Below are 12,238 nucleotides of genomic sequence, written 5' to 3' on the forward strand. Positions count from 1 at the left end.
CCCAAATCTGCTGTGAAGGAGGACCAAATGATAGACAGCAACACAAAAGTGCTTTGGGGCCGGGCGCAGTGGCTCACATCTGTAATCCCAGCACTTTGGGAAGTCGAGGCAGGCAGATCACAAGGTCACGAGATCGAGACCATCCTGGCTAACACGGTGAAACCCCATCTCTACTAAAAAAAAACACAAAAAATAAGCCAGGTGTGGTGGCGGGCGCCTGTAGTCCCAGTTACTCAGGAGGCTGAGGCAGGAGAATGGCGTGAACCCAGGAAGCGGAGCTTGCAGTGAGCCGAGATTGCACCACTGCACTCCAGGCTGGGTGACAGAGCGAGACTCCATCTCAAAAAAAAGAAAAAAAAAAAAAAAAAAAAAAAGTGCTTTGGATACCGCCTGACACACAGCGAGGGCTCAACACCCACAGGCCATGATTATGACTGCACATACTCTGACCCAGGCACATACCCTCCCCAGGCATACCTGCCTGCGGGGAGAAGGGTGACAGTCAGAGGATGCCTGAACCAGAGGATTCACTCTAGCCAAGGCAAGAATGGAGAGCTGCCCGGGGCTCCTGGAGCAGGAAGGCAGCATGGGGGCTGTCTCAAGACTGATATCACTCCAGGTTTGTTCCTGGGCTACCTTGCTGTCATTTGAAACCTCCCCGCAGAGGGCACTGCAACCAGATGCCCCCAGTGGCATGCTGCTGTGAGCCATCTAAGCCCTCCCATATTCCCTCCCCGATGGTGAAGCTGAGAAGTTCACGGTTCTGGCTCATGAAGCGCTCTCAGAGCAAACGTGAACTCAGCCCTCCCCAAGGCGAGCGGGGAGGAGCGTGGCAGGTGCTCCAGCCCGCACCCAGCTGCCACGACTGCCATTTAGAGCGGCAGCATCTTGTGTGGGGGGAAAGGGGAACGGGAAGAGATGGCACCTCATGGCAGGGGGCCTAAGGCAACAGACAGGATCCCTCCAATGAAGAAGCGGAGGACTGAGGAAGTGAAAGCTCCAAGGCTCGGCTGCAAGGTTCCTGCCCAGCATGCTGGATGCTTACTCATTTTAATTGGCGCCACTGCTGGTCTGGTGACACCCAGCGCTCTGCCTTGGCGAGGCCCTGTAAAAGCCAGGGGAATGACTCCAGTGGAGCCAAATGCCCAAGCTCGGTGGGAGCCTGTGAAAATCAAATTGCTGCTTGGTCTCCAGCTGCTACACGGAGGCGTCCCAGCTCGGCAGGGGCCACCTGCTGTGCCAGGAGTGAGGCAAGAAGGATCTGAATCATGGCCTGGACCTATGCTCATGGAGGATATTCCAAGAAAGCCCAGTCTCTGGCATGATAACAACGCCTATGACTGGCTGAGCACTGACCATGTGATCACAACAATCTCACTCAATCCCCCGCAACGACTCTACTGGTGGATGCCATCATGGTCACATTCTACAGATGAGCAGGCTGAGGCTTGGAGCAGCCAAGCACTATACTCAGCTCAACCACTCCACCCACCATGGAATTACAAGTGACAAAAGCTGTGCAAGCCCCTTGGGCTTCTTCACTCTTTGGCAAGTATGCTGGGGCCATCTGGTCAGAGGCAGAGCCACAGCACAGATATCAGTGATGGAGTGCATGCCTCGGGGTGGATTATCCTCTGGTGCCAGCCGGTGAGGATCTCTCCCAGCTCCTCCTGGTTACGGCGGCCCTGAGGCCAACAGCTCTGGCCCACCTTGATTGAGCCTGGTGCCAACTCACCCTGGCTGCATGAAGACCCTGAAAAGGGGACCAGGGTGCAACATGGGGGCCCTTGCCAGGGGGCAGGGATCCTCCACATTGCTGAGGTTGCATTGGGTCTTAGTGAACTCCTGATGGTGTACCAGGCATTGACATGAAGGAGGGAGAGGGTAGGCTTTCTGCGCTGTGACCTTGGGCCTTAGCTGCAGGACCTGTCACCTGAAAACCATAAACAACCCGGCACCAAAGCAGAGACCGAGCATCCTGCTCAGACCTCAGCCAGCCCCACCGAGCCCAATCCTTCCTTCATTCAGAAAAGGCACATGGTCCAGCCCATCTTAGGCAGCGGCTGGCTTTAAAGGCAGGGAGAAGGCAGAGCTGAGTCTGACCAGAGGTACCCTGGGAAATTCCTTGGACTGCTCACTATGTTCAGACTCGTCCTGATTCCCTGAATATGGTGGGTGAGACCACCGCCTGCCACACGGTGTGGACTGTGGTCTGTCTCTAAACCGCTCTAACAGTGGCCCCGCTGACTGTTTTCAAGGTTATTCCTAGTTTCTAGGCTTTAAATACCTCTGCTCATACCTGCCTCCTTTATCAACCTGACACCGTGCTGCCTGTGAGTCATTCATTAGCACTGCAGCAGCCACGCTTAGAGCCCAAAGATGTCTGAGTCTTGGATTAAATCCACAATTGCCCATATAAGGAGAAAAACGCAAATCCTCCAGTTTCCTACAGGGATAAGGCCCTCACATAGGGTTAAAGGTCACAGGCAGCACAACCAGATTCCTCAACCCCTGCCTCTGAAGAAGGGATAGGAGTGTGATGGCCTGAACTGTGTCCCCCTCAAATTCATAGGCTGAAGTCCTAACCCCCAGTAGTTCAGAATGTGACTGTGTTTGGAGAAAGGGCCTTTAAAGGTGATCAAGGTAAAACAAGGTCATATGGATGAGCCCTAATCCAATAGGACCGGTGTCCTTATCAGAAGAGGACACACAGACTCAGGGACAATCACGTGGGGACACGGCAAGAAGGCAACCATTTGCAAGCCAAGGAAAGAAGCCTCGCAAGAAACCAAACCTGCTGACACCTTGGTCTTGGACTTCCAGCCTCCAGACCCATGAGAAATTAGATTTCTGTCGTTTAAGCCACCAGTCCATGGTGTTTTGTTAGGGGTGCCCAAGCAGACATGGAGCGTGGAGGTACAGTGCCGAGAAGGTCTCAGCAGCTGCTGGGCCAAAACGAAGGCCAGGCTTGATGGTGACCCAGCCTTGGAAAGCTTGCTTCGTTCCCAGTAGCCCATGTTCATGTCACTGCCAACTCCGAGGATGGCCCGCATCTGCATTCTGCCAACTCCTTAGTACTTCAAAGGTTTACAGCAACCAAAGACAAAGGTCAATGATGGCAGCCACCAGGACACTCAGCTATGCTGAGAGCAATGGGACTCAAAGCAATGGTGAGGAGAGGCAGCAGGAGGGAGGCTGCCCACCTCTAACTCAGGTCCTCACACCGCCATTCCCATGAGCTGTGAGGCCCCAGAAATCCAAGTACATTGATTCTGATCACGATTTGTTGAGTACCTGCATATTGTGGGCATTGAACTATGTGATACAAAGATAAATGGTCCAGGTATGGTGGCTCATGCCTGTAATCCCAGCGCTTTGGGAGGCCAAGGCGGGCAGATCACTCGAGGTCAGGAATTTGAGACCAGCCTGGCCAACATGGTGAAACCCTCTCTCTACTGAAAATACAAAAATTAGCTGGGCATGGTGACACGTGCCTGTAATCCCAGCTGCTGAGGTGGGAGGATCACTTGAACCTGGGAGGTGGAGGTTACAGTCAGCTGAGATGGTGCCACTGCACTCCAGCCTGGACCACAGAGTGAGACTCCATCTCAAAAAAAAAAAAAAAAAGATGAATGGATTTCAGGGCGTAGCTGGTGATCAGATGGTTAAATGTGTAATTACTCCACCATAATCTACTTGTAATAATGGAAGCCTAATCAAGATACGGAAGCAGAAAAGGGTAGTGAGTAATTAGCTCTGTCAGGAAGGGGAAGTTCAGTGAAGGCTTCAAAGAGATGGTGTTATCAGCAGGATTTTCCAGACAGAACTGGAGGCCACGAGCAAACAAGAGGCTGAGAAAGGGATTCTAGACCGACTTGTCAGCAAGGTGGAGAGGTTTAAGAATGCACAGGGGATTCACCAAACTAAATGCAGTATGATGCTGTGGACTGAGGCAGGAAATGGGACCGGTCAAGCAAGAAGGCACTAGAACACGCAAGGTTTCATCTGCCCGCTGAAGAGCTTGCCCTCCCCAACACCCCCAGAGGGATGGGAAAGTCCCAGGAAGCTTTAAAACAGGGAAACAACCAGGGTGGGCTTGTGTTTTAGATGGACTCCTCAGGGCCGGATGCAGTGGTTCACGCCTATAATCCTAGCACTTTGGGAGGCCAAGGCAGGCAGATCACTTGAGGCCAGGAGTTCAAGACCAGCCTGGCCACCATGATAAAACCCCCATCTCCACTAAAAATACAAAAAAAATTAGCCGGGCGTGGTGGCTGACGCCTGTAATCCCAGCTACTTGGGAGGCTGAGGCAGGAGAATTGCTTGAACCCGGGAGGCAGAGGTTGTAGTGAGCCGAGATTGTGCCACTGCACTCCAGCCTGGGTAGCAGAGCGAGACTCTGTCTCAAAAAAAAGGACTGAAGGACTGCTCCTCAGACAGCAGGGACAGGGGGACACTGGGGTAGAAGGTCAAGGCCAAAATCCAAGCACAAAATAGCAAAAGCCTACTATGCTAAGGCAGAGCAGGCTTCCTCTGAAATCTCTTGTTTACTTGCACAGGTCCTACTCTTCTTCCCAATCAGGCTTGGTGAATTATACCGAGTCACTGAGGTTTTAAAAAACAACCCAGTAAGAAGTTGAGAGAGGAAACTAAGATGCTAATGTGCTGTGCAGGAAACACAATGTCCCTGGACCCCAGCAGTTGGTTATACATTTCTTTATTCTTAAGAAACAAACCAAAGTAAGCCAATAACTTTGCCAAGATAAAAGCAGCCTCGCTAGTGGCCTAGCCAAGGGGAGTCTTATTGTGTCTCTGGCCTATTTCCTATTCATCGATGTTCAAAGCCTGATCTTGACACAGGACTGGGTTGCTCTCTTGCCACTTTCATCCCAGAGGAAAGCTAGACACCCCACCATCATATCAGGCACGTTGGAGGGACTTAAAAGTGACACTCACGATGACAGCCAGGACTTCCATTTAGAATCTTGAGCCTGGCTATTTCCAGACACAAGTCACACCCTTAGTAGGCCAACCACTCTCCCTCACTAGGAAGCATTCCTCTTTAAAGCTGAAACTGAGCCACAACCACTTTCATCCCTTTCCCCAAAGCACCTTCCACTGTGGTATGGGAGGAAATATCAGACAGGCTGTACTGCTTACTAGCTGTGTGACCTTGGACAAGTTACTTAACCTCTCTGAGCCTGTCTCGTCCTTTGCAAAATACAGATAATAATAACAACCCTATATTGGGGTTATATGAGGAGATAATATAAATGCTAAAGACCTGTATTCACCTTTTATTTTTTTGAGACAGGGTCTTGCTCTGTTGCCCAGGCTGGAATGCAGTGGTGCAGTCATAGCCCACTGCAACCTCAAATTCCTGGGTTCAAGTGATCCTCCCACCTCAGCCTCCTGAGTAGCTGGGACTACAGGCATACACCACCATACCCGGCTAAGTTTTTAATTTTTTTGCACAGCCGAGGTCTCGCTATGTTGCCCAGGTTGCTCTTGAACTCAAAATCACTGGGCTCAAGTGATCTGCCTGCCTTGGCCTCCCAAAGTGCTGGGATTAAAGGTGGGAGCCACCACGCCTGGCCTGTGTTCACATTTATTAAGGGTGGTGAAGAAGAAAGGAGAGGGAGGAGCAGCCGAAGAAATAAAGGAAGGAAGATGAGAAGGGGAAGGAATTCTGGAGTCAGATGATGCTGGGTTCAAATCTCTGCTCAACCATTTCCTGGCTGTATGACTTCAGACAAGTTACTTGACCTCTCTGACCCATAGTTTCCTCCTCTATAAAATAGAGATAATACTGCCTAGCCTTGCAAAGGGATTTCAGAAAGCAAACAGATAGTCTGAAATCGGAACCACTGCTTTCTCATCCCTGGGTGGCACTTGGGGAAAAATCAGGTTTATGTTCGAATCCTCCTGGGCAGCCCAGCTCTGCCACCCTAGATAAGGGTGAACACAGTGAAGCAAAGATAAGCCTGTTTCTAGGCAGCCAAGGCTCCCCACCACACTCACAACACTGGAAACACTGCTCTCCTTCATCAGTTCCCAAGGGAGGCCACCAAACTCCCTGCAACTCCACGAATTCTCCCGGACAAAGGAGACGGGAGAGCCTGGCTCGTCTCTCCTTGGCCCCAAACATCTCTGCCTGGCTGGGGAGCACTGGCAGATGGTGGAACATCCATTTGCTAAGCAGACTCTAAAGCACTGTTTCCCAACGTCTTAGGACCCTCCAGAAAAGGCGAGTTATTTTAAGTCTCTCCTGAGCCCAAGGCCTGAGCAACTGAAACAAATGGCTTCGGGATGAGAACCAGAAGGGTTTTCAAGGCCTCTCATTCTGCCAGAAGCACATTTAAAATTAAAAAAATTTACAGCTCCTTGTGGCACTTGGGTTCACTTTGTGCTAGGCTTTGGTTCAGAGGAAGACAAAGCAAAACGCCAAGCCCTCAAATCAATGGATCATGACAAAACACTCGCCCTCTTCCCCGCTGTCCTGGGCAAAGGGGGACTGAGATGGAGCAAAGAGACACGGGCAGTGCTGCTTTCCTGCCAGCGGTTTCAGATGGGGACAGACGGAGGCTGGTGTTGAAATCTGTTTCTTTTTTTAACAAGGAATGGGGCAGGGAAGGCAGCCAAAGCAGGTTGGCCTGAGGTCCCCGCCAAGCATCCACAGGCAGGCCAAAGTACCTCAGGTGCAAGGCAGAAAGGTGGAGAAGGGAATGAGACCATGAAGAAGGGCAGCGAGGCCCCCAGAAACACTGCCAAGCTGGGGGTGTGGAAGGAGAAACCCACAGTCTCCCAGGAGTAGTTTCTGTATCAGAACTTGGGGCTCAAACATGGGGCCAGGCAACAAGTTACACACCCCAACTATCAGACCACAAAGCGCTTATCACCTCTCAGCCTCTGAAACAGAAAAGCTGGGCTCCCCCCAGCCCACCCCACCATCTTACTTTTACTAGGTAGCTCTTCCTGGCCCAGGCCGTTGGAGGGAGCCAGTGGGGCACTGCCACCCTCGTCCAAGGTCAGGATGAGTGGCACGTCGTCATCCAAACTCACAGCCATGTTCTCTTCTCCTGTGGCCCTCAGGATATGATGTCCAGGGCTTGAAATAGTCTCTGGTTTGAGCTCCCTCTCAAAGCCACTGGGCCAGGGGTGCTGCTCAGAAATTCCTCCATTAGAGGCATCTTCTAGGGTTTGGGAATTAAAAAAACAAGAGATAATTATTAAAATACAGCCACGACTGATTAATCTATTCTGAAATTAGATAGTGGTGATGGTTGCACAACCTCGTGAATAAAAAACACTCAAGTATACTCTTTAAAATGGTAAATTAGGGTCAGGCGCAGTGGCTCACACCTATAATCCCAGCACTTTGGGAGGCCAAGATGGGTGGATCACTTGAGCCAGGAGTTCAAGACCAGCCTGGCCAACACAGCAAAACCCTGTCTCTACTAAAAATACAGAAAATTAGCTGGGGTTGGTGGTGGGTGCCTGTACTCAGGAAACTGAGGCATGAGAATTGCTTAAACTCGGGAGGTGGAGGCTGCAGTGAGCAGAGATTGTGCCACTGTACTCCAGCTTAAGTGACAGAGACCCTGTCTCAAAACAAATAATAAAATGGTAAATTATATCTCAATTAAATAAACAATAAATAAAATGGTAAATTATATCTTAATTTAAAAAATAATAATAAAATGGTAAATTATATCTCAATTAAAAAAATATTGGCCGGTAGGATGGCTCACATCTGTAACCCCAGCATTTTGGAAGGCTGTGGTGGGAAGATCAATTAAGGCCAGGAATTTGAGACCAGCCTGGGCAATACAGCAAGACCCTGTCTCTATAAAAAAATTAAAAAAAAAAAAAAAAAAAGCCAGTTGGGTAAGCATACGCACAGAAAAAAATAAAATAAATATTTAAAATACAAAAATAAATAAATAAATAAATAAAATTAGCTGGGCAGATGGCATGCACCTGTAGTCCCAGCTACTCAGGAGGCTCACTTGAGCCCAGGAGTTCAAGGCTACAGTGAGCTACAACTGCACCACTGCACTCTGGCTTGGGCAACAGAGTGAGACCCTGTCTCTTAAAAGGTAAAAGAATTAGGCCAGGTGCGGTGGCTGACGCCTGTAATCCCAGCACTTTGGGAGGCCGAGGTGGGTGGATCACTTGAGGTCAGGAGTTCGAAACCAGCCTGGTCAACATGGTGAAAATCCATCTCTACTAAAAATATGAAAATTAGCTGGGCGGAGTGGCGTGTGCCTGTAATCCCAGCTACTCAGGAAGCTGAGGCAGGAGAACTGCTTGAACCCAGAAGGCGGAGGTTGCAGTGAGCCGAGATCAAGCCACTGTAGTCCAGCCTGGGTGACAGGGCGAGACTCTGTCTCAAAAAAAAAAATAAATAAATAAATAAATTTAAAAAATAGAATAAAAAAATTATTACAGTATAATAGCCTTAAAATATGGAGGGGGGAACCCTGCAAGAACAAATACTAAAAAGTTAAGGGTAATTCTGTCTGGAGAGTGAGATTAAGGCTAATATGTTCTATCTCCACTTCTCTTTACATTTATTTGTAAGTTTTGTAAAGACTTTAAAGAAAAAAATAGGCTGGGCACAGTAGCTCCCACTTGTAATCCCAGCACTTTGGGAGGTCAAGGTGGGAGAATTGCTTGAGCCTAGCAGTTCAAGACCAGCCTGGGCAATGTAGCAAGACTCCATCTCTACAAAATAAAAAATTTAAATTAGCTGAGCATGATGACATATGCCTTTAGGCCTAGCTACTTGGGAGGCTGAGGTGGCGAAAACACTTGAGCCCAGGAGTTGGAGGTTATAGTGAGCTATGATCACACCACTGCAGTCCAGCCTGGGCAACAGAGTAAGACCCTGTTTCTAAAAAATAAAATAAAATAAAATAAAAGGCCGGGTGTGGTGGCTTACGTCTGTAATCCCAGCACTTTGGGAGGCAGAGACGGGTGGATCACTTGAGGTCAGGAGTTCAAGACCAGCCTGGCCAAAATGGAGAAACCCCGCCTCCACTAAAGATACAAAAATTAGCTGGGTGTGGTGGTATGCGCCTGTAATCCTACCTATTCTGCAGGCTGAGGCAGGAGAATCACTTGAACCCAGGAGGCAGGGGTTGCAGTGAGCTGAGATGGTGCCACTGTACTGCAGCTTGGGCGACACAGCCAGACTCCATCTCAAATAAATAACTAATAAAATAAAATAAAATAAAATGACAAAAAATACAACCATTAAAATAATAGTTAATACTCGCCCGGGCACGGTGGCTCGTGCCTGTAATCCCAGCACTTTCAGAGGCCGAGGCGGGCGGATCACAAGGTCAGGAGATCCAGACCATCCTGGCTAACACAGTGAAACCCCGTCTCTACTAAAAATACAAAAAATTAGCCGGGCATGGTGGCGGGCGCCTGTAGTCCCAACTACAGGACTCAGCTCTAGTCCCAGCTGAGGCAGGAGAATGGTGTGAACCCGGGGGGCGGAGCTTGCAGTGAGCCCAGATCGCCATAGCACTCCAGCCTGGGCAACAGAGCGAGACTCTGTCTCAAAAAAAAAAATAATAATAATAATAGTTAATACTCAATGAGTGCTTACTATGTACGAGGGACCTTACTAGCACTTCATAAGTAAAAGTTAACTGAAAATTCTTAATAACCCCATGAGATAGGCAGGCCTATTATCCCCCCATTACAGGATGGGGCTGGTGGGTACTTCAGGCACAGAGAGATTACGTATCCTGTCCAAGGACCCACAGCTAAAAAAAAGTCAAGCTTTCAACTCTATGGTGTGACTCCAAACCTGTATTCCTAGCCATTACACTATAATTCCTTGAAGTCTGGTCCATGTATTTAGGCAGCATCTAGCTCCAATCACCAACATGTACTTGCCCATATATATAGATTTAAAACACATCTTTCACTTCAGCTTTACCACGCAGCCTCTCAGGAACAGTTAGAAACATACTTCTAAAATGTATCATTTTTATACCATTTTTATATAGGAGTTGTTCTCTTAGATTTAGGTGTCCCAGGAAGGGGAAAAGAGTGTTTTTTTTTTAACTGATGAGTATTTTTTAATACAGTAAAAATGCTCATCCTTAACTCTCAATTTAAAACACTCAGAGCAGCCGGGTGCAGTGGCTCATGCCTGTAAACCCAGCACTTTGAGAGGCCGAGGCAGGTGGATCACTTGAGGACAGGAATTCGAGACCAGCCTGGCCAACATGGTGAAACCTGGTCTCTACTAAAAATATAAAAAATAGCCAGTTGTGGTGGTTCATGCCTGTAATCCCAGCTACTGGGGAGCCTGAGGCAGGAGAATCACTGGAACCCAGGAGGCAGAGGTTGCAGTGAGCTGAGATCACGCCACTACACTCCAGCCTGGGCGACAGAGCGAAAATTCATCTCAAAAAATAAATAAACTAAAAATTTAAAAATAACTAAATAGTAAAACACTCCAAGCTAGCCTGTTACAGCTCCTATTTATGCACATTCCCATTTCCGCTGAGAAGGACCAAAAAAACAAAAAAAAGACTCAGCAGATCTGACTGCAGACCTTTGAACTTGCAAACAGCAGCAAGTTCCTTCCTCAAGCAGTGGGCTCTGGGATCAACCCATTTTGCCTCATAACTGACCTAGTCAATAGCAACTGACTTCTTCCTCGAATCACTGGAACAACTCTGAGCAAATCCACATGCATCCACAGGGAACGGTACAACTTTTTGAAACAAGGCAGCGAAAGTAAACACCGTTCTGCTTGCCGCTAAGCCCGTAGCTCTCTGCCCAGCACACTTCCTGTGAGATTTTTTTTTTTAAGTTTCCTCCAGATCTGGGGATTTATTTTGCTTTTAAATCTCAGCAGTGGAGAGGCAGAAGAGGAAATCCCAGATGAGACACTACTATTTGGCAGTCTTAACAATTATGGTTGTATTGTCGTTTTGGTTTAACTTTTTACCACAGACATTTTCAAACATACTCAAAAGTGCAGAGAATATATACGTGGACTTCCTTGTATCCATTACTCAGTTTTGACAATCATTTGCTATATTTACTTTGAAGGCAGGAGAATTTATTAACTCAGAGAGAAGAGATTTCTTAATGTTACCATTATCATAATGGCTAGTGGTTTCTATGTTTTAACTCACGGCTGTCCAACATTTTGGTTTCCCTGGGCCACGCTGGAAGAACTGTCTCGGGCCACACATAAAATACACTAACATTAATGATGGGCTAAAAAAAAAAAAAAAAGAGGCGGGGGGGGCGCTTCATGCATAATTTTCATGATATCTGCCACCATAGATTAAAGTTCTCGCATTCAAACGCTTGGACACGGTTAACTGTTGAATATATGACTGCTTGCCTGCCTGTATTGACTTTGCCCATTGGCTTTCAACTGGGGTGATTTTTGCCCCCACAGGGACATCAGGAATGTCTGGAGACATCTTTGTCACAACTTGGGTGTGAGGGGATTGCTGGTGGGTGGAGTCGGGGGATTATGTGGCTCAAAATGTCAATTGAGCTGCTGTTGAAAAATCCTATCTTAGCTAATATCCCCACTTTACGAATGAGGAAATTGAATCTTGGAGTGGTTAACTTGCCTCTTATAAGTTTCAACCCAGGCAGTCTGAATCAGGGAACCTTCCTGCTTAACCATTACCCTATATACACCTACGACTAGAACCAGTACCCTGATTTGAATTCAAACATGTCATTTGTCCAGAGAGACAAAAATGAGGTCCAGAGAGGGGAAGAGACTTGCCCAAGGTCACACAGTGCAGGAGCAGGGCTAGAACCCCGGACTCCTGAGTCCTGGTCCAGTGTTCCCCCCGCGGGCTTTGCTTCTGCCTCTACAGAGGACCCAAATGGCTAGCCCTGGGGAAAGGGCCTAGGGGAAGAGGGCCAGCTGCCATCCTGCTGTCCGCTGGGGCAGCCTGACCCGGGCACGAGACTCCTGCGGGGTCACCTGAGGGCGCCAGGGAGAAGAGCGAGGGAGGGAGGAAGAAGGAGGCAGGAGCGCTGGCTCCAGCTCCACGTGCTCCCAGCCCCTGGCTGGGCGCCCACGTGAGGGTCGCCCCAAGAAGTCGGGGGCGAGGAGAGAGGGTGCAAAGCCCCGGCCTGGGCTGGACGGAGAGTAGCGCGGCGGAGACTTCCCCGCGCCCTCTCTGGGCCCATTCAGCCCACCTCCCACACCAGAGTGTCGCGCCGCAACCCCTTA

General features: G+C 48.9%; 1 protein-coding gene across 3 annotated transcripts in view; it reads right to left on the reverse strand.

The window, feature by feature from the left end:
* TPCN1 (two pore segment channel 1) overlaps positions 1-12,238 on the reverse strand; it is a 72,998-nt gene that overhangs the window by 60,507 nt on the left and 253 nt on the right. For all 3 annotated transcript variants that reach the window (XR_004439567.1, XM_033220495.1, XM_033220497.1), the window contains exon 2: positions 6,957-7,193. Coding sequence is in view for 2 of the 3 variants with exons in the window: in XM_033220495.1 (XP_033076386.1) it covers positions 6,957-7,068 (112 nt within the window). In the remaining variant the exon portion in view is untranslated. The remainder of the gene's footprint in view (positions 1-6,956; positions 7,194-12,238) is intronic.

This window comes from Trachypithecus francoisi, unplaced genomic scaffold, assembly GCF_009764315.1.
Source record: "Trachypithecus francoisi isolate TF-2019V2 unplaced genomic scaffold, Tfra_2.0 Lachesis_group11, whole genome shotgun sequence".
Lineage (NCBI taxonomy): Eukaryota > Metazoa > Chordata > Mammalia > Primates > Cercopithecidae > Trachypithecus > Trachypithecus francoisi.